Source organism: Gavia stellata, chromosome 5 (assembly GCF_030936135.1).
Source record: "Gavia stellata isolate bGavSte3 chromosome 5, bGavSte3.hap2, whole genome shotgun sequence".
Classification (NCBI taxonomy): Eukaryota; Metazoa; Chordata; class Aves; order Gaviiformes; family Gaviidae; genus Gavia; species Gavia stellata.
The window spans coordinates 2,047,459-2,073,919 of record NC_082598.1 but is presented as its reverse complement, the minus strand read 5'-3'; the positions used below and the strand labels follow the sequence as shown (position 1 = coordinate 2,073,919).

At 57.2% G+C, this 26,461-nt stretch overlaps 1 protein-coding gene across 1 annotated transcript in view; it reads left to right on the top strand.

The window, feature by feature from the left end:
• Positions 1-11,956: 11,956 nt before the first annotated feature.
• Positions 11,957-26,461, top strand: part of RAB11FIP5 (RAB11 family interacting protein 5) — a 39,261-nt gene continuing 24,756 nt past the window's right edge. The window contains exon 1 of the mRNA XM_059817671.1: positions 11,957-12,342. Within this exon, the coding sequence (XP_059673654.1) occupies positions 11,957-12,342 (386 nt within the window). The remainder of the gene's footprint in view (positions 12,343-26,461) is intronic.

Genomic DNA, 26,461 nt, shown 5'->3' with positions numbered 1-26,461 from the left:
CCATCCCCCCCCCCCCCCCCGCCCCGTGTCCTCCCCCAGGGTGGAGACGCCTGTGGTCCCCTCCCAGGGTGGCTTTGGCGCTGAAATATTCAGGCAGGAGGATCCAGGTGCCCAGGGGACACCACAGGACAGCCAGTGTCACCCCAAGCCCCCAGGGGGGCTCAGGGTCCCTCTTGGTACTCCATGGTCCATCATGCTGGCATGCACCCCACTGCACAGCTGCTTTTTTTGGGGGCACAGCAGTACCCCAGGGTACAGGGAAGGCGAAGGGACAGGACCAGGGATGCTCTGAGAGGCAGTGGCAGAGGAGGGGGGGCTGTCGCCGCACCCCCCCCATAGCTCGCCCCTCTAGGCTGATGGGATTCAGATGGTCATTAGGGTCTGAGATTCCTAAAATCGCGCAGCTTTTCCTAATGAGCTGGGAAAAGTCACACCTCAGGCCTGGCGCGGTGGGGGAGCGAGCCCCGGTCAAAGGACTCCACTGGGGCTCTGGGGTTTATTGGGGAGGAAATGGGGCGCGGGGGAGTCGGGGGGCCGGGGCCCACATCTGCACCGCAGCAGCCTCCCTGGCTCGGCTTTCACGAGGTCCCCAGGACGCAGCACACGCGTGTGCAGCCCCCCAAACTGGAAAAAAACCAAAACCCCAAGGATCGCTCCGGTGCTGAGAAAGTCATTACGGGGCTCCCCGGCGGGGAGCATCCTCCACTCTGCAGCTGCGGGGCCACCTTGGTGATGGGGATGGGGACCCCCCCTCACGGCTCCACAGTACCGGGGCACATCTGAGCCCGGTACTGGCAGGTGAAGGCTCCCCGGGGTTGTTTTTACAGCAAAAAGCCATAAAAAGCCCACGGTGGGCACCGTGCTGGCGGTGATGCCACGCTCCCTGGCTCATCATGGGGGCATCGCCCCGCAGCTGCTGTGGTGGGGGCAAATAAAGACCCTGGGGGGGGCAGAGATGAAAGGGTGGCAGATTTGGCGTTATTAGGTCTTGAAAAGGCCGAGATAAAAAGGCTTGGTGCGCTCCGGCATGTTTGGTTAAGGAGGTGCTTTCCCTTTTTTTATTCCCTTTTTCCTCTCCCTCTGTTTGATGGAGCTCAGCAAACACACCCCTCCCGGCACCTCCATGAAGCAGGGTGGTCCCAGGATGGGGGGGGGATGCCCAGCACCCCTGTGCTGGATGGGATGCTAATGACATCCGCCGGGTTGGGATCCAGGTGATACAGGGCCAAAATGGGACTACTGGTACCCAGTGGTGTTTTGGGACAACCAGGTGGGAAAATCCTGTCCTGGAGAGCTGCGGGGGGGTGGTAGTAATTGGGGGGGGGGTGTGATGCTGTGCAAGCAAAGAGCATGGGACGGCTGGAATTGGGGGGTTTGCCACCTACAAACTGAGCCCCTCCCTTCATCAGGTCCGGATCCAGAACAGGGACTTGAACCCAGAGATGGCTCCTGCCTAATTTTGAAGCAAAAATTGCCCCAAGGCTCCGGCTCCTGAGCTAATTAATAACAATACTGCTCATTAGCCCGCAGCCGGGCTGTCTGGGCAGGGTGTGGATTGTCTGTCTGCAGAGGAGTGGGGCCTCCAGGGTCACCCCCCTGTCCCCAGACAGCCTCAGGGGTCACCCCAGAGTCCCAGGGCACCCGCCTTGGTCTGTGTCCATCCTCTGTCCTGCAGCATCCCTCTCTCCGGCCATTGTCCGTCTGTCCATCCTGGTTCTCGGAGCCTTTCACCCACAAAATCCCTTTGTATCCGATTGCCGATACGCCGCGCTGGTCCTGTGCTGAGGGATGGGATGGGGGGGGGCTATGGACACCCACAATTTGCAGAGAAAAGGGGTATTTTCTACCAATTCAGCAGAAATTGTTGGAAAAAAGCAAAATGTTTGGGACACCCGCCGCCATCAAGTGGCTGAGGAGGGTCCAGGCCTGACCCTCGGTCCCGCGGATCATTTTATCTAAATCCCAGATCCCCCCCCCATTAAATCCGCTCTTCATTCTTGTTATTAAAGGTCTCGCCGCCCCGGATTTGGGACGCAGAGCGAAGCCCTCCCTTAAGCAGCGTAAGATATGCAGCTCCGCTTCTGCTCTCGATAGACTTGACCCAGCTCTCGGGAGGTTTTCTCAAGCAGGATTCATACGTGCACAGGTCACCGCCACCGCCGGGGGCTGTTTGCGGGTGCGAAGGCAGAAAAAAAGAAAGAAAAATAGCTTTTTTTTAAATTGTGCCAGTGGTTGTCCTGGGGAACTCCTTGCCCAGGAGCTCTTGGAGGTTGAGAGCTTCAACAGAGGAGTTTCTGCAAATAATAGCATCCGTAGCTGTACGATACGGGATAAAATATGCCGTGCCCCAAGTCGGGGGAGTCGTGCAGCAGAGATGGGCGATGGGGGGCTGGGATGGGTCTGCGTGGAGTCCCCCATCCAGCAGACAGCGGGATATAGAATTGAAGCAGAAAGGATACATCTTCTTTAAAGGTTTTGCACCTTTCCATGCACCTGAAGGAAAACTGGTGGGGTTTTGTCCATAATCTTCTTTAGTTCTGTTTCACGGCTTTTTTAGAGCTGTGGCTCGTGGGGTTCAGGGCTAAGGACAAATCCTGCCCTGTTCACACTGCTTTGGTCCCGCTCCCTACCAGAGCTCTTTCGGATGCCGGCGGCGGCAACGCAGCTGCTTCCAGCAAAAAATCCACTGCTCGGAGCATCTGGGACCGATTCCCAAAGGCACCCAAAGTGCTGAGGTCCCACATGGACCCAAGAGCATCCCAGTCAGTGGGGATTCCAGTTAGCAAGCACCACTGTTAGTGGGTAGACCAGTTAACAGACATCCCAGTTGGTGGGCATCACAGTTACTGGGCTTTCCAGTTAGCGAGTATCCTAATTAGTAGGATCCCAGTTAGCGAGCGTATTGTTTAATGGGCATCCCAGTTAGCGAGCATCCCAGTTAGCAAGCATCCCAGTTTAATGGGCATCCCAGTGAGTGAGCATCCCCAGTAGCAGGCATCCCAGTTAGCGAGCATCCCAGTTAGTTGGTGGGGATCCCAGTGAGTGAGCATCCCCATTAGTAGGCATCCCAGTTAGCGAGCATCCCAGTTGGTGGGGATCCCAGTGAGTGAGCATCCCCAGTAGCAGGCATCCCAGTTAGCGAGCATCCCCGTTTAATGGGCATCCCAGTGAGTGAGCATCCCCAGTAGCAGGCATCCCAGGTAGCGAGCATCCCAGCTGGTGGGGATCCCAGTGAGTGAGCATCCCCATTAGTAGGCATCCCAGGTAGCGAGCATCCCAGTTTAATGGGCATCCCAGTGAGTGAGCATCCCAGTTGGTGGGGATCCCAGTGAGTGAGCATCCCCAGTAGCAGGCATCCCAGTTAGCGAGCATCCCAGTTGGTGGGGATCCCAGTGAGTGAGCATCCCCATTAGTAGGCATCCCAGTTAGTGAGCATCCCAGTTTAATGGGCATCCCAGTGAGTAAGCATCCCCAGTAGCAGGCATCCCAGTTAGCGAGCATCCCAGTTAGTTGGTGGGCATCCCAGTGAGCATCCCCAGTAGCAGGCATCCCAGTGAGCGAGCATCCCCGTCAGCGGGCTCCCAGTTAATCAGGATCCTAGCTGCGAGGCACCCCAGCGGGCAGGGTCCCAGTCAGGGTCCCAGTCAGGGTCCCAGTCAGGGTCCCAGTCAGGGCCCCGGGGGGGTCCCGGAGGCTCCCGGCGCGGCCGTTCCCCCGCTGACCGCCAGAGGCCGCTGCCCGACCGCGCTGTGCCCGGCGGCACCGGCACCGGCACCGGCGGGGGCCGCGGGGGGGGAGCGGGGGGACAGCGGGAAGGGACACCCCGGGCTGGGACAGCGGGTTGGGGACAGCGGGGTGGGGGACACCGGGGTGGGGGACACCGGAGTGGGACATTGGGCTGGGACAGTGGGGTGGGACAGTGGGGTGGGGGACACCAGGGTGGGACACACCGGGTTGGGACACCACGGGCTGGGACACCGGACTGGGACAGCGGGGTGGGGGACATTGGGGTGGGGGACACTGGGCTGGGACACCACGGGCTGGGACACCGGGCTGGGACAGTGGGGTGGAGGACACTGGGCTGGGGGACACTGGGGTGGGAGACACCGGACTGAGACACCAAGCTGGGACAGGGGGCTGGGGGACACCAGGGTGGGAGACACTGGGTTGGGACATTGGGCTGGGACAGCAGGGTGGGGGACACTGGGCTGGGGGACACCAGGGCGGGAGACACCGGACTGGGACACCAACCTGGGACAGGGGGCTGGGGGACACCAGGGTGGGGGACACCGGGGTAGGGGACACTGGGCTGGGGCACCCTGAGCTGGGACAGCGGGCTGGGGTACACCAGGGTGGGACACCCCATGATGGGACAGCAGGTTGGGGGACACTGGGCTGGGGGACACGGGACTGGGGGACACGAGGGTGGGAGACACTGAGCTGGGACAGTGGGCTGAGGGGCAGCAGGGTGGGGGACACCAAGATGGGACACCCCGGGGTGGGACACACTGGGGCTGGCACACTCCAGGGCGAGGAGGTTTATCCTGAGAGGCTGCGTGGATAAAGGGGTGTCCCAGTGGAGGGTGACAACCTGTCTCCTCTCCATGCATGGGTGCCATCATCGGCCATGCAAGCTCTGGCTGAGCTTTTGGGCGATGATGAGGACCATCTCCAGGAGAAAGCCCCGCACAGTCCCACCATGCATGCGAGCAAGCCAAGGGCAGACCAAGGACAGCATCGCTGCTGCTGTGCCCCACGGCATGGGTGTTCCTGGGGGCTGAAACCATCCAAGCTGCATGACTTCAGCCAAGCTGCATGAACTCCACTGGGATGGCTCCATCCGCAGCATCCCGCTTGTTGGCTGATCTCAAGGCGAGCTGGCCAAATTCAGGCCACCGCTAACCAGGAAAACACGTGTGGGCTGCAACCAGCCCCAAAACCCCATTAACTGACCCTAAAAGGGCACATCCAAGGGCAGCATCAAGTGGGGGCGATGGCAAGGTGGAGGTTTGTGCTTCTCCGCACGCTGGTTATGGGGCAGCGGGGCCAAATGTGCCCCACGACGGTGTCTCTTCTCCCATTCCCCCCAGGCTGGAACCCCGGGCAGGGGGTTTGCAGCATCCCCAGGGCCACCAGCATCTCAGCGGGTCCCCCCTTTTGCGCTACCATCTGCCCCCAAAATCTGGGAGCGAGTCAAACCCCCCGTCCATCTGCCCAGCCGGGAAAGTCAAAAGCAGTGTCATTGCCAAATCCAGAGGCACCCGCAGAATTGATGGCAGCGGATTTCCACCCTTATTTGTCAACAAGGCTTGCTGGCCTCCCCCCCAACCCCGCAAAGCCCCGTTAATCTCCCATACAATTGCAGTTTGCTGTGCAAACAGCTTTGGGGGGGGCCAGCGTGGGGTTTGCATGAGAAATATGTCATTTGGGGGCGACCGGCAGCCTTGTGGGTAAGCCAGCGAGTGAATCGCGGCATTGCTAACGCCGGATTGAAACGATTTCGAAGCAATTGCCCTTCAATAACCCTAATCCTCAGCCGTGAATGGGGGTTTTTAACTCCTGGCCGTTATTCCCACCTTATTATCTATTGATTGACTTTTAGAAAGGGTAATAACATAAATACATTGATGCTCTGAATCCTGCCCGGAGATCAAACAGAGGCGACGGTTGATTTTCCGTGTGGGATCCGGTGGATAAAGGCCAGAGCTTTGATTTTTTGCCCCCCCAAAGTGGGGATGGGGGTGAAGGGGTGATGGGGATGGGGAGTGGGGGGTACTGGTGGGGAGCGGCAGCCTCCGTCCCTCCCCGCTCCGCCGAACAATCAGAATAAAAGCAAATTATTTCTCCTATTTTCCTTCCCGAGATGAACGATAAACTGTCCATCCCCGAAAAGAAACTGATAACGCCTCTAATTTTACTGGAAGGCCTAAAAATGCCATTTCTACGCAAAACAGGGCGCCGCTCCCCTCCCCGGCCAGCCGTTGATAAATGGTGGGCTTTTTTTCTTCTTTTTTGCCTTTTTTTTTTTTTTCCCTTTCCTATTTCCCTTTCGGTTTGCAAGGGGAAATGCCCCCGGAGCTACAAACAACGCACAATAAAGCAAAATAATATTTTAGTCAAAATAGGCAGACGGCGCTCGCAGCCAACTTTCAAATTAGCATTTTGAGGGCAAATATGCAGACAATTTGAGATAATGAGGCCTGATTATTCAATCCAATGAATGTTAAATAGGCAGTGAGGGCGCCCGCGTCTTATCTCCCTCGCTTTCGATTTATTTTAGTTTAGTTTAGTTTTAATCGTTTCCCATTTGAACTCTTTATTTGTCTTGGCTCCAACCCCCCCCCCCCCCCTCCCGCCGCCTCCATTCCCGGGCATCCCTGTGCTGCCAGCCGGGATTTTGCAGTGGGAAATGGCCGGCACGGACCCGCCATCCCTTTTACAACCTATTTTCAGGCAGCATTTTGTGGCTTGTCCCCCAAAAAATCGGAGCCTGGGGAGGTTTGGGTGCTGCTGTCTGACCTGGTCCGTGTGTCTCTCCCCCCAAATCTGGGAATGTTTGGGGGATGTTTTGATGGTGGCATGAATATTTGCAGGGACGTGCGTGGCCGGTGCGGAGATTTGGGGTGATGCATCCCCAACTCTGGCTCATCCTTCATCCCCAGGGCTGTTTGGGCAGGTGATGGGGCAGTTGCTCCCACCCCGGGTCTCAGCACCCATCGTAAAATGAACGCGGGGGGGGATGATCCCAGCATCCACCGTCACCCCAAAGCAAAGCCCGGCTCGGCATCCCATCACGCAGCCCCCGCGACCTTCCGGCAGCGTTTTGCTTCGCTCCCATGGAAATGCGATTTCTTTGCAACCCCAACGAGGTGCATTTCCCATCCCCGGGGAGGGAAGGGTCAGCTCCAGGCTGGGAATGAGCGACGCCGGGCGCTGCCAGGGCCACCGCGATGGAGAGCGGCATTTTGCACCAATAGTCGGGGGGAAAAGCAAAATCACGCGATTGGCATCATTTTCCAGCTCCTCGCCAGCAAGGCAGCTGGGTTAGGCGAGACCCTTGTCGAAGATGCCATTGCAATGACATTTAGGAGCGGGATGGGGGAGATGCACGGCTGCCATGGAGCGGGAGGAAGCAAAAATTAAAGTTAAGCAAAAATTAAAGTTGAAGGAAAAACTAAAGGAAAAATTAAAGCAAAAATTCAAGTTGAAGCAAAAATTAAGGTGAAAGCAAAAATGAAAGTTAAGCAAAAATTAAAGTTGAAGGAAAAACTAAAGCGAAAATTAAAGCAAAAATTCAAGTTGAAGCAAAAATTAAGGTTAAAGGAAAAATTAAAGCAAAAATTCAAGTTGAAGCAAAAATTCAAGTTGAAGCAAAACCAAAATTTAAGCCAGCCCAGGTTCGCCGAGGACGGTGCGAAGGGCACCCGTAAGGCAGCGACACGGCCCCCGCGCTGCCACTAACCCCTGGTTTTTCAAGAAAAGGTTAAAAAAAAAAAAAATCATTGATTTCAGGGGTAATTAAAGAACCTCTTTATGCCTCAAATGCAAAGGTGGCGGTAAAAATCAGAGCGATGAATAAATAAGGGGTGGGAAGCGGAGCAGGGCAGGGAAGGTGAGGGGGGACAGAAGAAAAACCACAATTACGGGGACAAGGAGGGAAAGCGGTGGAGAGAAGGAGATGTGGCGAGAGGAGAGATAATCAGAAAGCAAAAAAAAAAAGGGGGAAAAACAATCAAAAGAAGGCAAAATAAAAAGCAGATGCTGAGGAGGGATAAGAGGCGGCTGGCAGAGCGGGGCCGGGCACCGGACCGGAGGGATAATTGGATTTTGGTTCGTCTCAGGGGCGATAAGAAATTCCCCGTGTAGGTTTTTTTTCTTATACGAAGCATATTTTAATGGGAGATTCGAGCACGGCCGGGGCAGCGCATCCCACCCGCAAAAATACGGGCGCTGAGGGTTTTTTGTCCCCCATTTCCCCCAGTTTATGCACTCGCTTGGAGGCTTTTGGGGGCAGAACGCGGCTATTCCTGCACTCACCGGCTTCGGTCTCGTTAGCAGCTGTTTGGGGCGAGCAGGAGTGGTGCGAACCCCCAAAAGCAAGGAGAGGGGACGTAGCACCCCCAAAAGGGACACAGTAACCCCAAAGGGGACGTAGCAAATCCCAAAGGGGACGTTGCACCCCCAAAGGGGACATAGCAACCCCAGAGGGGACGTAGTGACCCCAAAGGGGACGTTGCACACCCAAAAAGATCACAGTAACCCCCAAAGGGGTCATAGCAAATCCCAAAGGGGAAATTGCACCCCCAAAGCAGACGTAGCAACCCCAGAGGGGATGTAGTGACCCCAAAGGGGACATGGCAAATCCCAAAGGGGACATTGCACCCCCAAAGAGGATGCAGCAACCCCAGAGGGGACGTAGTGATCCCAAAGGGGACATTGCACACCCAAAAGGGTCACAGTAACCCCAAAGGAGACGTAGCAAATCCCAAAGGGGACATTGCACCCCCAAAGTGGATGTAGCAACCCCAGAGGGGACGTAGTGACCCTAAAGGGGACGTAGCAAATCCCAAAGGGGACGTTGCACCCCCAAAGGGGACGCAGCAACCCCAAAGGGGACATAGTGACTCCAAAGGGGACATAGCAAATCCCAAAGGGGACGTTGCACCCCCAAAGAGGACGCAGCAACCCCAGAGGGGTCGTAGTGACCCCAAAGGGGACGTAGCAAATCCCAAAGGGGACATTGCACCCCCAAAGAGGACGCAACAACCCCAGAGGGGATGTAGTGACCCCAAAGGGGATGTAGCAGATCCCAAAGGGGACATTGCACCCCCAATGGGGACACAGCAACCCCAAAGGGGATGTTGCACACCCAAAAGGGACACAGTAACCCCCAAAGGGGACGCAGCAACCCCAAAGGGGACATAGTGACCCCAAAGGGGACATAGCAAATCCCAAAGGGGACATTGCACCCCCAAAGGGGATGTGGTAACCCCAGAGGGGATGTAGTGACCCCAAAGGGGACATAGCAGATCCCAAAGGGGACACTACACACTCAAAAGGGACACAGTAACCCCAAAGGGGATGCAGCAACCCCAGAAGGGACGTAGCGACCCCAAAGGGGACGTTACACACTCAAAAGGGATGCAGTAACCCCATAGGGGACCTAGCAAATCCCAAAGGGGACATTGCACCCCCAAAGTGGACGTAGCGACTCCAGAGGGGACGTAGTGACCCCAAAGGGAACATAGCATATCCCAAAGGGGATGTTGCACACCCAAAGGGGACGCAGCAACCCCAAAGGGGACGCAGCAACCCCAAAGGGGCCGTTGCACCCATGTAATGCCCTGCAACCCCGTCAGGGCACCCTGCGTCCCCGCGGCCGAGCGGAACGGATGGCCCCGGCCCCCGGCGAGGGGACACGAAGCAGAAGGAGGCAAAAAATAATTGCCGCTGGTTTGCTGCCGGAGATGGGAGCGATAGAGCAGGGCAGCCCGGCCCCGTCCCATGAACCCCGGTGGCCCCGAACGCCCCTTATCGCGATGGCATCAAAGCCCCGGGGCCCAGATCGCCCCGTCATAGCCCGGCCGTGAGCACCCAAAATGCCGGTACCGAGCGTGGCGCACCCCGGCACGGCTTTTTGGCATGACCTTGCTTGAGGGGCTGGGGAACGTCGGGTTTGGCCGCACAATCGGGTTATTAGGGTCGGCGGAGAGGTTTTTAATTGCTTATTAGGATTGGGGTCCCGTTGGGGACGCTGCTGTCCCCCCGCCTGGCTGCTGCTGCTGCGTGGGAAATGCTGCTGGGGATTTACAGCGATGCTCGGGAAGGAGAAAGGTTGTGCATGGCTTGATGCCGCCATCGGCCCCCCGGAATAATCCCGGGGGGACGCCGGGAATCTGCTCCCCTGTGCACGTGCTCAAAGGTGAAGCAGCCTGCGAACCGCTGGTGGCACGGGTGGCTGCAGAGCCGCTGGCAGGGGGTCGTCCCGGGGTGCAGGGGGTCGTCCCGGGGTGCAGGGGTGCTCCAGCAGCAAGCGGTGCATGCCCCTGCGTGCTCACGTTTGCCTGTGTATACATGTGCTTGCACACGCGTGGACACACGTGCTCGTGGTTACACATCCATGCATGTGCATGGATGCACACGCTCATGCTTGCACGTGCAGGGACACACGTGCTTGTGCTTGCACATCCATGCACACGCATGGACGCACGCGCTCCTGCTTGCACATGCAGGGACACATGCACTCGTGGTTGCACATCCATGCACACGCATGGATGCAGGTCCTCATGCTTGCACATCCATGCACACGCATGGACGCACACGCTCATGCTTGCACGTGCAGGGACACACGTGCTCATGCTTGCACATCCATGCACGTGCATGGATGCACGCGCTCATGCTTGCACGTGCAGGGACACACATGCTCGTGGTTGCACATCCATGCACACACATGGATGCACGCGCTCCTGCTCGCACATGCAGGGACACACGCACTCGTGGTTGCACATCCATGCACATGCATGGACACACACGATCATGCTCGCACGAGCAGGGACACACGTGCTAGTGCTTGCACATCCATGCACACGCATGGACGCATGCGCTCATGCTTGCACGTGCAGGGACACACGCACTCGTGATTGCACATCCATGCACACGCATGGATGCACGCGCTCCTGCTCGCACATGCAGGGACACACGCACTCGTGGTTGCACATCCATGCACACGCATGGGTGCAGCTCCTCATGCTTGCACATCCATGCACACGCATGGACGCACACGCTCATGCTTGCACGTGCAGGGACACATGTGCTCATGCTTGCACATCCATGCACACGCATGGATGCACGCGCTCATGCTTGCATGTGCAGGGACACATGTGCTCATGCTTGCACATCCATGCACACGCATGGATGCACGCGCTCATGCTTGCATGTGCACGGACACACGTGCTCGTGCTTGCACATGCATGCACGTGCATGGACGCATGCGCTCATGCATGCACGTGCACAGACGCATGCGCTCATGCTCGCATGTGCACGGACACACGTGCTCGTGCTTGCACACCCATGCACATGCATGGACGCACGTGCTCATGCTTGCATGTGCACGGACACACGTGCTCGTGCTTGCACACCCATGCACACCCACGCACGTGCATGAACTCGCGTGCACACACGCACATCTTGGGGCAGGGTAACGGGGAAAGAGCACGAGAAACGCCGGTAACAGCAGCGCCCGGAGGGGACGGGGGTGGCTGCGGCGGGATGTCGGGGCACAGAAACGCGGGGCGCGGGGCACATGTCGCGACACTCTGGGTGGCCCATCGTGGCTCTGCGGTGGCCCCAGCCTGCTGCGTGTCCAGGCCCGCACCCCCGCAGTGTCCGGCCCGGTGCAGGAACGGACCGGTACGCAGCCCGCTGCACCGTGCGGTGCCTGCTCCGCCCCGCAGGCCCGGGGCACGCCCCCCCTCCCCGTTACACGCCCATCCCCGGTGCATGCCCCATCCTCCCCGTTGCACGCTCCCCCCGTTACACCCCCCTCCGTTGCACGCCCCCTCCGTTGCACGCCCCCCGGTTGCACGCCCAGCCCCGCACGCCCGGTGCACGCCCCCCCCGGTGCCCCGCCCCGCTCACGCGCCCCCGCGCACCGCCCCCCGTCGACCCCTCCGGTCCGGCGGGGCGGGGCGGGGCCGGCGGGCAGAGTGGGGCGGGGCGGAGGGGCGGGGGGCGGTGCTACGCAGGGCGCGGGGGCGGGGCTGGCGCGGGGCGGGGCGGGGTTAGAGCCGGGTGGAGGCGGGGCTTGGGGCGGGGCGGGGCGGCCGGTGGTGCTCGCGCTGCGGCCCGGCTGCGGCAGCGGCGGCGGCGGAGCGAGGCCCGGCCCGGCCCGGTCCGGTTCTGTCCGGTTCTGTCCGGCCCGGCCCGGCCCGGCCCGGCGTTTCCTCAGCGTCCCGCCATGGCGCTGCTGCGGGCGGCCGCGCTTCCCGCTGAGGGTTCTCCGGCCTGGCTGCCCACCCACGTCCAGGTGACGGTGGTGCGGGCCCGCGGGTTGCGGTGCAAGGGCGGCGGCAAGCCGGGCACCAGCGACGCCTACACCATCATCCAGCTGGGCCGCGAGAAGTACAGCACCTCGGTGGCCGAGAAGAGCACCGGCAACCCCGAATGGCGGGAGGAGTGCGCCTTCGAGCTGCCCCCCGAGCTGGGCGCCCCAACGGGCCCGGCCCGCGGTGGCCTGGTGCTCACCGTCATGCACCGGGCCCTGGTGGGCATGGACCGCTTCCTGGGCCAGGCCCTGGTGCCCCTGGAGCCCAGCCTGCAGCAGGGCCGTGCGCCCGACGAGCGGTGAGTGGATCCCACCGGGCATCGCCCAACGCCAGTGGGGGCAGAGCAGGGGAGGCCTCTGGGATGGGCGTCACGGGGTCCCTGCGTGCCCCGGGATGGGTGTCACGGGGTCCCTGTGTGCCCCGGGATGGGTGTCACGGGGTCCCTGCTTGCCCCAGGATGGGCGTCATGGGTCCGTGTGAACCCCAGGAAGGGCATCTCAGTGGATAAGGTGTCATGGGGTCCATGTGTGCCCCAGGAAGGGCACTGCAGGAGATAGGGCGTGGTGAGGTCTATGCGTGCCCCAGGAAGCGGCTTTGCAGGGTGTAGGGTGTCTCAGGGTCCCTGCGTGCCCTGAGAAGGGTGTCACTAGGGTCTGGGAATCATGGGGATCACGCGGGTCCCAGGAAGGGCACTGCAGGAGGTAGGGTGTAGTAGGGTCTGTGCATGCCCCAGGAAGGCTGTTGCGGGAGGCAGGGCATCACAGGGTCCGTGGACACCCTAGGGAGGGTGTCACAGGGAGTAGGGTCTCTTGGGGCTCAGGCATGCCCCAGGAGGGGCTTTGCAGGAGGTCATCCACCATCACAGGGGCCGTGCATGCTGCAAGAAGGGTGTCACGGGGGACGGCGAATCGTGGGGTCCATGCGTGTCCTGGGAAGGGTGTCACAGAGGATGGGGTGGCATGGGGTCCGTGTATGACCCAGGAAGGGCGTTGCAAGATACAGGGTATCGCAGGGCCTGTGGATGCTCCAGGAAGGGCATCACAGGGGATAGGATATCACGTGTGCTCCAGGAAGGGTGTTGTGGAGGATGGAGTGTCTCAGGATCCCTCCATCTGCCCAGGAAGGGAGTCGTGCGGGACCAGGCATCACAGGATCCTTCCTCCCCCAGGGAAGGGGGTCCCAGGGGACACGATGCCATGAAGTCCCTCCGCATCCTGGCAGGGTCCCCCCGGGGTCTGTCACTCCTGGGAAGCCGTGGCACAGATGCATGCAGTGGTTTGTTTTTCCGATGGCTGCGGTGGCTTTGCAGCCCCCACCGTCTTGGTGGGGCTGTCAGCATCACCTGGTTTGTCACGGTGCTGCTGCAGGAGGGTCCCGCAGTTCGGGGCCCAAACCCCAGCCCTGTGTTGCCTCCAGCATGAATCCCTCTGTGTGTGGGATTTGCTGTTCTTCTTCCTTCCTCCAGAAGGGTTTAAAACAATAATAATGTTTTCTAGCCTTTGCCAAGCAGAGAAATGCAGAGAATGTAGATGAAATTCCTTTAGGGAAGAAGTTTTTTGAGCTTTGCTCCACGCAGACCTGACTGGGCTGCTGCGCGCTGCCGGGAGCATCCCCGCCGCTCACTGGCTCCCCGGGAATTCGGCTGGCTCGCTGCCCGAAGCTGCAGGCTTGGAGAGGAGCCTCCCTCGCCCTCCTACCCAGGGCATGGCCGGGGAGGGAGTGCTGGGGTTTGGCAGACGGCGCAGCCTCACTCCTAGAGAGCGGGATTAGCGTGAAAAGGGGTCGGAAAAACTTTTCCTGTGGAGAAATGCAGCTCGTTAGCATCTGCAGCCCGTGGAGGCTCCTGCTTGCCCTAAAATGGGAGCGTGGGCACGGAGGAAAAGTGACTAACCCCGGAGTTAGTGTCTGAGTGTTTCCCCCCCGGCGTTTATTTTGCTTTTATTAGCGCTGCCTGGAGAATGGGCGGCGTCGAAGGAGCTGGATCTGAATTCTTCAGGCCTAATTCAAACCAGCATCTTGCGCAGACTTCAGAGCAAGCGAGCCGATCCGCGGCCTTTCGGGTGCGCCGGGAGAGATGTGTTGTTTTGGCATGGGAGGATGTGAAATAACTTTCCATCCTCTTTGCGGTTTGGGTAGCGAGCCCTGTGCCGGGAGCCGGGGTAGGAGCCGTGTCTCGAGGAAAGCTGCGCTCCCGTTAGCAGAAGTTTATGAAGCTGTGCAAAGCGGGGGGCCCTGCGACAGTCCCGCGAAGGTTTCAGGAGGCTGAGCCTGTGGTCTCGTCTCAAAGGTCTCGGCGTCAGGGGCTGTTAATCCCATGGGTGCAACGTTCAATGTTGTCACGGCTGCCTGTCACACCGGCGGCACCATTACTGCAGCCCAAGGAGGGGATCTGGCCTGTGAGGCAGGAGATCCCCAGGATTTTTGCTGTCTGTCTCCCTCCCTTCCCGTAACTTCGCTTGCATTAGGAAAATTAACTTCCCCTCGCACCGTTCATGATCGCAAGAGCTTTTAAGGCTCTTTATCTTCACACGTGGCCCCTGGTGATGGAAGTGAGCACAGAAAACATGACGGATAGCTCTCACTCTGCACCTCGAGCATCTCCGTTTGCTCAAACCCCTGAGCTGGAAGGTGTCTCGAGGGTGGGTGGCAGGTCTGCAGTGTGGAAGGGGCTGCCCTGTTTTTTGGAGGGGGGTCCCGAGTGCTGGAGCGTGTCCAGCCGGGTGGGAGAAGGGTTGGGGAGAGCCCCGGGGGTCTGGCTCTGCAAGCTGCCTGAGCTTCCAACCAACTTCTGACGTCTGGTTTGGCCCCATTGCAAACAACTTTGTTTAGGAGGAAATTTTAGTCCCAGATCAAAAAATAGCAAAACAAACACAGGCTCCCTGACTCCAGACCCGCACTGCGGAGCGCACCCAGGCCTGTGCAGCAGAGATAACTGTTGGCCACCGAGCAAGGGACATACGAGTTGAATCTCTGCCGTACGCTGGTTTTTAGGACCCCATCTGCAGTCCTTGGTCCTGGGCATAAAACTGCCAGTTGGAATGGGACCCCGCTTAAAAAAAGGGCCTCGACTGTCAGCGTGTTGACCTTGCTCTCATTTTCCTGCTGATTTTTGTTGCACGGAAACTTTACCGGTGATGATTTTTATACTTGTTTTCAGCTCGATGGAAAATATTCCGTCAAACTTGGACTCTTTTCCAGGAGCAAGCCGTCAGCCAGCGTCCAGGGGTGTTTATGAGCTGCCTTGTTCATCTGAACCTCTCAGTTGTTTTGCCTGCTAGAAAACCAGCTCTTGGATTTGGCCTTTTTGGGCATCCCAAGGCTTGTACTATGTTCAGCCAGCTCCAAGGCCTGGGGATGGCAAGCAACACAACAGTGCTGAGCGTCCCTTGAGCCGTGTAGTGCTTTTATTTTTCACCCATGCCTTTTACTGCCCTGCTGAGCCCGATGTGCGTCTCCAGATGCAATACCTTTCTGCATCAGGAAAACCCTTCACCGTGGCGCTGCCCAGGCGGGATGCTCTCAGTCCTCACCTCTCCCTCCCCTGTGACCTGGTCCCTGCAGCTCTCTGTTCTGCCTCATTTTTTGGGAGCCCAAAGCCCAGTTCTGCTGGCAGGATGAGGCTGTGCAATAAAGTGCTTGCATACTGGCATGGTGACCATCACCATGTCCGACCGTAATGGTCTGCTGGTGGGTCCTTGAGCGCTGCCAGCTCAGCACAGGCACGCAGGGAGATGTGGTTGTTCAGTAGGGTGGTCAGTCCCTCCGAAATGAGGGCTCAGCCCAGCAGACGAGGGTTTTTTTCTGTACTCACAAGGCAGCTATCGCTTCTGCTTCCTGACATCCAGGAAATGCCATTGCAGTCCCCTGCGGGGGTTCGTCCTGCCTTCTCTGTGGTGTGGCAGCGAGCCGGGGAGCGTTACCTCCATGTTCATCCCCATCAATGCAGCATCTGGGGAGAGTGGAAGTGCTTCCAGCTGCAGCGAAATGAGAGCTTCGATCCGACACCCATCAGGCTGTGTTTTCCCCTTGGCCAATGTGGTCCATTGGGTGGGTGGCATGGCAGGGGCTTGGCACTGGGGAGGACAGGAGGTGCACAGTAACGCCTGCGGGGTTGGACCTTGGACCTGGCTGCGTGGGGGCCCAAAAGGGCCTTGATTTTGCTCCATGGGCTGTGAGGTCGATGGAGGGGCAGGATGGTGGGCACCTGGAGTTCCCTAGGCTGGGCAAAGAAAAACCCTAATTGTCGTTACATCCTCTCTCCCCCTTTGAAATCTCATTTTCGTTTGCTTTCTTTCCCTAAGACCTCACAATCTCTTACAAATGGGAAAGGTTAAAGCTGTGAACCTTCCAGGGCAAGGCTCTGCTTGCCATGCAAACACCGGGCTGCTGGAGCTCAGTCTCCAGAGAGCAAAATTCAGGACTTTGCAGCGCTGGGATCCTGTGGGTAAGGGGACAGTAAGTGTAGCAGAGGAGTCGTGATTTCTCGCTCTGGTGTTCTCCTGCAGTTGTTTGCTGGCTGCTGCCTCGGAGAGGGAGCGATGGCAGCGAGTGGCCTTTCACGTCTCTGCGACAGGGAACTTGTCTTGCGGATTTGTTACACGTGCAAAATTAGCCCAGCTCCAAATTCCCCAAAGCCCTCTCTGCTGCAGTTCCTTCTACTCGTTCCTGTCCCTCCCCAGCTGCGAAGGGGCCGGTTGCTTGGAGGGGTCTGGGCTTGCATGCAGCCCTTCACCCGGGCAGCCGCAGCATCTCCACCCTGGGAGCAGGAACAAGATACTTTCCATCTTGCTCTCCTTCGGCAAAGGAGCTACCGAGGGTATGAAACCTTTCCTCTGGGTGCTGAACTTTTCTAGCTGAAGTCCTTGAGGCCACGGGGCTTCTCTCCTCCATGTCTTGATGGAGGTCAGTGCTGGGGCAAGGCTCAGTGGAAAAGAGCCAGGGATTTCCTTGGGCTTGGGGGGAAGATATCACGCACCCAGGCCAAGATGGCTGGCAGAGCTGGTCGGAGAAGGAGCTTGTCAGCCCCGTCGCTGCCTGTAGCTGTGTAGCTTGGCACGGGGAGGGAGAAGCAGCGCGGCTGGGGGGAAGGAATGGGCTGAGACGGAGGTGGCTCAGGTGGACATTGCTCTGAATTTGCTTTGGCTCTGGGGTGACCGAGAAGCCGACTGGGAGTTCACATCATCGCCCCGTCCACTCAGCAGCTAAGCAGCATGGGAACCTTGGAGGGGTGAGAAGCATCCTCGGGGCCGAGGGACAGTCCCTGAATCCCTGCTGGGGCTACCTCGCTGTCTGTTGGTCCTTCCTGAGCTAAGCCCCCCATCAGGCACTTTTCCCCTCCCCTTGCTGGTTGTACCCATCATGTCCCCTCCTTGCTGTGGTGCGAGTGGACAGGTAACATGCTTTCTGTGGCACTGTCCTCGTGTTTTCCCTGGGCACGGACCCGCTCTCATTTCCACCGCCAACCCCACTGGACTGCTGTCAGCCCATGGTGTGCTTGTGGCCGTCGCCCTCCCGTGTTAAATTAAAATCAGTGGAGATCATTAGCAGCAGAGCACGCGCTGTGGCCTGCGGGCTTTGGCTGTGGCATCTCTCTCGGATGCGGTGGTTTGTGCTTGCTGCTGTTCCCACTGTGGCCTTGGTTTCTGGCTGCATCTCCTAGGGGAGATTTTGGCACCCAGGGTCGGAGCTCACTTTCTGCTCCCTATCAGGCATTAGCCAAGGGCGAATCGCTGTAGTTGTGTCCTCTCCACGTCTGTCCTTAAGCCTAGGAGAGGAAGAGACCTTGCAGCAGGGTGGAGAGGAAATAGCTGCTCTGTGATAATTTTGGGATGGAAAGTTCTAATACCAGGGCAAACAGAGCCCTCTTCCTCAGGGGCTGTGATCAGAGGTGCCTGGCAAGGCTCATGAAGGTCTTCAGGGTGGCCAAGAACAGCAGCTGTGATGAAATCCTTGGTTTGGGGCTGGAAAGGCACCTCTGAGGGGTTGTTGCATTTCAGCCAAGCCAGGAAACGCCCTGCTGTGTCGAAACACCGCCGAGCAGGGGGAGGAGAGGGTTAGTCCTGCCAAAAATCAGGTCGAGATGCTCTTCTGCGTTGCTGGAGGCAAGGCTGGGCAGGAGGCAGCCAGGCCTTGGGATAGGGACCTTGGTGGCCAGCTTGTCCTGGGCAAGTGTTTACCCCTAGCTGAGAGCCCGTGGGGAGATTGCTGAGGCGCTGCAGTGATGGTGATGAAATGCTTACGAAATGGTGGCAGTGCTTAATTTTGCTCCTACCTGCCCAGTTAACCCCATTTTCACCCAGTTACCAAGGTCAGTTTAAGGGATTTAACACCCTTGCTGTGTTCTGCTCCCTGAAGGCTCTGCTTTTGTTGTTTTTTAAAAGGTATTTGAGCAGTTTGATCCCAGCTTTGCAACTCTGGCACTTTGGGTTTGGACTGTCAGTGGCTGAGAGCGCTGGCCCGTCACCTTCCATCATCCTAAAACCCAAAAAGCTGCAAATCCAGGCTTCTTTCTCTGTTTTACGCTAATCTACAGAGCCCTAACTGCCTCCAGCTGTCTTTTTTCCTTAGCAGCTGCAGAAAAACCCACAGTCAGCTCAGAAAACCTGTTGGTACAAAGCTCCAGACGCGGGTGGAGCTGGTGCTGTTGCATGTGCCGAGTTCAGCTAGCACTCATGCCATGCTTCAGGAGCTTCGTCACCTCGGTTCATCTTTCCAAGGTGACTCCCTCTCTTCCCTACAGAGTCTGGCAAAATATTTCTTGCCAGTCCTTTCTCTTTGGTGACCAGAAAGGCAGGGTGAGCTCTGCTCTCCGCTCCTCTTGCCCTCCAAGGGGACGTGTCGTCATGCTGGACTGAGCTGGATGGCTCAAAGGCAGCGTGCGCAGCAGGAGAGGAGTTTTTGGGGGACGCTCTTCATGGTTCCTGGGGGAGTCTGCTTGACTGTAGCATTGCCCCAGAGGAGAGCATCTGCAGGCACACTCAGCTGAGCCCTGGTAGCACGGTCCCTTGGAGCGATGTGTCACAACTCAGGGGTCTGCTGGAGGCACCCCCTTTCTTTGTCACTGTCACCAGAGGGAGAGCATCCTTTGGGGTGGAGAGCGTGTCTGTGCCGTGGCTGCTGCCAAGGCAGAGTCTAGATTGGGTTATTCTGCCCATCCGCTGTAGCCAGCTTGCAAGCACCCTAACGTAGGCACCTGCACAAAGGGAAAACGGGCTCCTTGCCCTGAGTAACCCTGCACGCTCCGGGTGCTCTGGTGTCGTCTCACCTGTTGAAATCTTCTTGCTCTGGACGCTGCTCCGTTGCAGGCGTGCTGGCACGGGCTGCTGCCTCTGCATGGCTGCTGCACAGGGCTTTCTTGACAACTGGAATCCAAAAAAGACTTTGCATTCTTTCTGCATGCGGTCTGTCACGTGAAAATGGCTTTTAAACCTTTGCTGCTGTCTCTCTTCCTGCCACGGGGCTTGTTGGAGCCTGTGCTCAGCAAAGGTGTGCAAATAACTGCCATGGGAATTTGCTTTCTTTGTCAGAAGCTTCGCCGGGGACATGGGGTTTGGGTTTCCAGTGGGACAGCCTTTCCAGCCTGGGCTGGGGATTTAGGAGCCCCGTCCCTGAAGCAGCATCCCACAGCCTCCCCAGCTCTGTGTTTCCAGCATGTGGGTCTCTGCCAGCAAGTTGACCGAGGGTAAAGATGTGTGTAATTAGAGCAACCTGCTGCTGGGCTTAGGATTTGTTCCTTTTTCCCCCTTTTTCACATGCGTGACTCATGCCCAAGAACAGGATGCAGCATCTGTTGATGCGATGAATGAGCAATCGATGCGTGACCTGTTGCCGAAGCTGGTGTAGCTGGTATTTTAAGCTACGTGAAGCCCTTGGGATTGGTTTCCCCTTTGGAGGACAGAAGCTGCGTTCCCAAGCCTCGCATTGCCTCTAGGTACTAGGTTCTCTGTGCATAGGTTCTCTGTGCAAGCCCTGCTGTGATGCTCTTCCCAGCTGGAAGTGGAAAAGGATTTACAGCAAAAACATGTTTCTCCTGCCCATCCCGTGCACGTTGAGTTGTGTATGAAGTAGCTGCCCGGAAGCAAGCGCACCAGGGGAACCTGCAGAGCAGCTCCTCGGTGTCAGTTGTGCTTTGCAATCCTGTGAAGTCAGCTCGGGGCTCGGTTTTTTAACTTTTCTTTGTGCCCTTGGTTTCTCGTGCAGTGGGTCAGCGGATCGCCAGCACTGCCTCCTCTCCCGTCCTCGCACAGGGGCCTCATCCCCTAGTCTTGCTGTGTCCAGGCACACTGGCCTGGCAGTTCAGGTCATTCGATGACCACAAACATGGTGTATTGGCTTGTTCGCAATTCAGAGGATGCAAACCTTGGACGCTCTGGAGTGTAAGCAGATAAATATAGCTGACGAGATCACTTTCTGTCTCCTGCTATTACTGTCTTCTCTTCATTCATAAAGGTTTCATGCTTCGTTTTGCAGCTCCTCAAATCTTCCCTCCCTTCCTCTTCCTACCTGCCTGTCCTATGCTAGAGAGGGGAGAGCCTCTGATCTTCTTAGCCTAAATGGATTTGCGATGAAGTTACACACCTTGCTCTCATGCCAGCACTGTTGTGGTGGTTGATAGCTCTTCTCTGTCCCTGGTGTCTACCCCTTGCCTGAAACCGTCCCCCTCCATGCTGTCACACACCCCTGCTTGCCTCTGCCAGCCAGCACAGAGGCCGTAGGGGCAGATTTGGGGGCAGTGGGGTGGCTGGGCAGCCATCCTCTGTCTCCTCTGGGTACAGGGTCAAGAAGACAGCCTGGCTGGGGGCTCTGCAGGTCTGGGCCACCCCAGTCTCCCCGCAGCCAAGGGGAGGTGCCAAGCGGCAGGGTCCTGTGGGGCACTGTTCCAGCTGGGATGCAGGAATGAGGGTGCTCAGGACCTTGCCGGAATGGACCTTGTATGTGGAGCACTGAGGTGCAGCAGGATATGTGCCTGGAGCACCAGCTCCGCAGCACAGCCTGGGTGTTGCACCAGGCTTGCCAGTGAGCTGTGGACACAAGCAGGGCTGTTTTTTTCCCTGGTTTTCATCATGCCTTGCAAACTTGCAGGCTGTTCCCTGCCATCGAGACTCGCTGGAGTGACAACATCTCTGTTCCTGGCCTGCGAGTCATGGGATGAGTCCTTCAGCAGGGCACGGATACGGCTTCTCTGTCCTGGCACGGGTGTGAGTTGGTGGTGGGATTTTCTCATGCAGGTTCCCAGTTGTCCCATGCTCCTGCATCAGCTGCAGTAATAGATTGCTTGGAGCTTGAGCACTGTGCCCATAGCTCCATCCTCTTACGCCCCTCACCACACACAGCTCCTGCTCTTCATTTCTGACATCTCATTTAGCCAGCACTCTCTTGAGCCGCTGAGTTGGTCGTGTCAAAGCTGGAACCCATTAGAGGAGCAGGGTTGAGTTGCTTCATTAGCAGTGAGCTGAGTTATCTAACGAGCTGTGGGGGGCTGGTTTGTTCAAGTTTGGTTTTGAGCACTTCTCAGAGGAACGTTTGGAGAGATGAACTTCTTCCCACCTCAGCCACTCGAGCCCTTTCTTCCCCATCTGCGGGGGAATCAGCCTGTGTTTATTTTCCATCTGTGCTTTTAGCAGCTTACAGGGATCACCTTGCAAAATAGGCCATCCAAAATCAACACGAAAACGAACGTACGCTGCAGAAAAGCTTCCCAGCACCAGCGGGGGAAGCTGTATCAAAAACACAAAGCCAGATAAAAAGCACAAAACTCCCCAGGGTTGGGTTGTTTTCCACCCTATGCTTCCCTTTTTGGGTAGGTGAGCTTCCTCCTGGCCCAATGCAATGTGCGTGTTTCCTTCAGCTCTCGTCTCACTGAAACGCCTCTTTGCAGCCCGTGCCGTGCCCATGGAGGGGGATTGTCCAGGAGGAGCGGTGCCCCTTCTGCCAACATTCGTGTTTTCCCTGGATTGCCTTTTCTGCACTCCATCCTGCTTTGTCACTGTAGGGGCCCAAGTAGTCTTTAATTAAAGACTTGGGACTCTTCTCATAAGCCGGGCTGACCTTGTTGCAGGGATGAATCAGCAGTAAATGATAGGCTGGTGCAGTCGGGGAAGACTCTGTGTTGGGCTGTCTTATGCTCCGTACTGCAGCTCAGGCAGCTGAGTTGCGTGGGGCAGGAGCATTTCTGTTTGGGTTGAGGAGAACCTTGGCCACCCCAACAACGCTGAGCGGTTTTGGGAGGCTTTTGGGAAGCGTCCAACTGCTGAAGTGTTCTAGAAGTGCTCTGGCTGTGCATCCTTCCCCGTGGGCATCCATGAGCGCTACGAGTTGCTAAGGGACCTAACCACCCAAGAAAGCTCTCTTGAACCTGCTGCTAGTAAAGCACTGGGACCAGTCCAGGAGTGAAACTAGAGAACCATTGCTGAAGGTACCCAGCCTGTGTTGGACAGGTCTTTTGGGGTGAGGTAGGTCTGGCTGAACTGGAGGGGGGATGGGGATCTCTTGGGGACCCCAGACGGGCCCATGGGGAGCAAGGATGGTCCTCCTTGGAAGGACCCATGTCCTCCTTGAAAGGACCAACGTCCTACCTGAAGGTAGGGCAGGATGGTGCCCTGATGGTGCACATGGCATTTCTGAGAGCCGTGTTGCATGTGCTGCCCGACTTGCCTGATCTCGTCCTGGTGTTGGTGGGCGCTCTCCTCCGTGTGATATTGCATGCGACTGGAGTAATCCCAAACCAACGAAATAAGCCTGGATCACTGTGGGTCTTCGGGATGATGACCTGCAAAGCTGCTGACAGGACTGGGGCTTGGGCTTCATGCTTGGTTTTGTGCTGAAGGAGTCGCTTGAGCAGGAGGGGGACATAGAGGGGACAAGCTGACAGAAAGCCTGGGGTCAGTCTCCCCTGGGATCGCCTCTCTATGGTCAGCATTGCCCTTCTGTTAAGTGTTGGCTCTGTGTCCTCCTGGTCATCCCAGCAGCTTGGCTGGGGCAGCCCATGCAGACCAGGTGTCTCTTAAACCCAAACGAATTTGCTCAATGATGGGGAGAAAAAACTGCTTGAGGATCTTCCCCCTATAGTTCAGATACCCAACACAAGGTTTTTCGAAGCAGGGGCTCCCCGTGCCCCCCGTAAATGGTCACCTGCAGCCCGACAGAGGACAATGAGCAGAGGAGGGGGTACAGCACGAACCAGGCACTGACCCTGAGCAAATCCATCCTGTCAGCATCCTCTGTGGGGTCGCTTTTCCTCCTTAACAAACAGCTCCTACACTCTTGTTTCCATGCCAGGGTGTTTTTTTCCCTTTGCTCAGCACTAGCTGGCTTTCCGGTACGGGATGCTGCTGGAGGATGAGGGAGAGCACATGTTTTTTGGGGGCCTGAAGCTACAGCAGCGCTTTGTGCTCTGTTCTCCGTGCCTCCCTTGCTGCTCCGATTGATCCCGGCAACAGCAAAAGTAAAAATAGATGCCAGGCGCTTTCTGCCTTTCCTCCCAAACCTGCCTTTTGGCAGCCGTGCTGCGTGGCTCGCCGTTCTCCTTGACTCTCAGTGGAGGCGAGTGGGAGGAGAGAGGAGCCTTTGCACAGGAAAGGGTTTTACTGAAACTGTCTGGAGGCAGTTCGGATGTGCTGATTAAACACGGTGACCTAAATGAGCGTGCACAGCCACGTAGGGGGGCTGGGGAGCCCTCTGCCATACATCAGTGCTCGCAAGCAGTGTTACTGCGGCGGGATGTGAGCTTACAAACCCGCGGAGCATGTCTCACTTCCCAGGAGCTGCCCGAGAGCTCGCAGGGGCCTCCAGCTGCTTCCCCTTTCCGGGGCGTCTGCGGGGAGTTTTCTGTTTGAGGTTTCCTCTCCCGTCCCTGTGTGCTGGGGCGGCTTGCTGCTTCCTTCCCCCTGCAGAGGTTCCCCGGGCCTGGGTGCCCGCCTGCCCCTTCCCTGCTGCGGCATCCATGGATGGCAGATCCTGGGGTGATGCTGGGAGAAGCCCTTTGCCTTTGGGGGAATGCATGCCCAGCATCGTGCAATGCTGCAAGCAGGCACGTGATGCAGAGAGGCACTGGACCTGTGGGATGTTAAGAGGGAAGAATATAGGTTTTTTTAGCAAAAGCTAATTGCCTGAACCTGCAGCTCGTGTCTTCAAGCTGGCTCGAGCTGCGTTCCCTGGACGCGTGTCACATTGGAGATGTCTCTGAGCAAGCCCAGCTCTCCATATGGCCAGGGCTGAGGTGTCTCAGTGGAAGCATCGCCTTGCAGTGGAGGTGGGCAGTAGCTGACGGGTGGAAAGGAGCAGTTCTCCGTGGAGCAGGAGAAAGTTGTTGATATGGGACCAGCAGGCTGGGAAGCTGCAGGTTTCATCTTCTGCTCCGTGTTCAAGGGGGAGACTCCTTTCCAGTTGTAGGGAGCAAGGGAAGGAGCACAGACTCAGGCACCAAGCATGTCTCCTTAGCTAGGAGCAATCCTGCTCCCGATCACCACCAGCTCAGGCACCAGGACAAGACACCCTATTTAATTTAATGGGTTTTTATCTAGCAAATTCTGTGTCAGTGTGTGACCCCTCCAAACCTTGCTAAGAACAGCACCCTGGGAGCAGGTGGTCAGAGGTGGGTGGCTTGTCCTGGATGCCCTGTGCAGCGAGGAGCTGGACCCAAGCTGGTGGCACCATGCTCAAGAGAGGCCTCCAAAACACCTCCGAGAAGCGGGTCCTTCCAGTCCTGGGTGGAAGTGCTTGGCATGTCTTCCTTGATCTCCCCGCGCTCCTCGGTGCCAGCACCTCTTCTACAGTCTGATTAATATAACCTAGTTAAATTCAGAGTGATTGGTCTGAGCCTGAGCTGCGAAGCCCATGGCTGCTATTTCAGACCTGGAAAAGGATTTGTACGGGCAGAAGCTGGTTTGTTTTTCCAGGTGTATTGTCTAGTCCCATAAAAGAGATCACGTCCCACTCTGAGGCTTGGGGCTCGGGTGGCTCCAATCCAGAAACCCCCCACCCAGGGCTTCCCCCCGAGGGCAGCTCGTGGAAGAAACATGGGAAACCAAGGGGTGTGGGACGGGGTTAATAGCGAAAAGATGCTGTGGGAGTTTGTGTGTAGCTGGGCTGGGATTTGAAACCCACCCCGATCCCACTCTCCTGCTGCATCCCAGCCGAAGCAGTGTTTGCACCTCCTGTTTCTGCTGGAACTGATTCATAAAAAAAAGAAAAACCCAACATGGAACAACTTAATCCTCCCAAACACTCATCTTGTGCCATAAACTTAGAGCTCACCCTAAAAATAGCTCTGTTCCCTGTTTGAGGTGTAGTCCCGACTGTTTGCCGATTGCTGATTAGGTTTTGGGAACCAAAAATAGCTCCTTAATCCAGCGCCAGCATAAGCAGAAGTTTTTCCTTGAACGGACGCTTTTTGAAGCAGATCAGGTTTTAAGGCTTGTTCTTTCAAAGGCGTCGCCGCCAAGCATCCGGATTAATTTTAATGACCACAACATTATAAGTGATGGGATGGGAGATGGTGAGAGCGTATCCATGTGAGCTGAGCCAGCGCAGAACTCTTACAGGCTGTTACATTTCATCGTCCTCAGAAGCTCATGCTTTTCCTTATGTTAATCCACCCAGATTTTCTCTCTTTTTTTTTTTTTTTCCATGGGATGATGTAAGATACAAAAACTACTTGCAAGATTTTTTTTTTTTCTTGCTAAATGATTCAGCCCCCAAATCTCTCCTCTCCCAGCTGGCAGGCTGCTGCAGCCCTTCCCTCTTGAACTTCTTCCAGGTCTCGCATCAAACTGAGCAAGTAATATTTGATGTGCTGTGGCTGCAGCCTGTTCCAAGCAGCCTTTTCCTCACCACTCTTACGGGAAGTGTCTGCCTGACTCACCTGCTCCTGCTCCCCTAACTGCTCCCTGGCAGCGGATCAGCCTGTTTGAGCGTCTCTTTGCTGCTGTTGGCTTGCTGTGAGGGGTTAATGCTGCTTTTGTTCATGTTTTTTTTCTGCATGCCTGGATATTTTCAAGCTTGAAGCCTGGCTACTGAAAATTTTGCAGTGGGCATTGTATGGGGGTGGGATAAGCAAGTGGTAGGAATAGGAATGGCTTCGCTGCGGGTTTAACCCTGTGTCTGTGCCCAGCAAAGTCCCGGGTGCTGTCCCACCTGCATTTTAGTGGCACCTGAATTGGGTGGTGAAGGACCCGGGTGCTTCCAGCTGTACACTCCTGTTATTTATCCTTGCATCCCAGCAGGGAGTTAGGGGTTTTTTGTCCCCTTCCCGAGGTACAGCGTAGGCTCCCCAGGCTTTCCAGCTCCTCCCTTCGTTCGAGATGCGATAACTTCCCTAGCAGTAATTCAGAAACTTCTGGAGGACGCGATTGAAGTTTTCTCCTCGCCCTGGTGATTTCAGCGTGGTCACACCCGTCTCCGTCCCTTCACATTTTCCT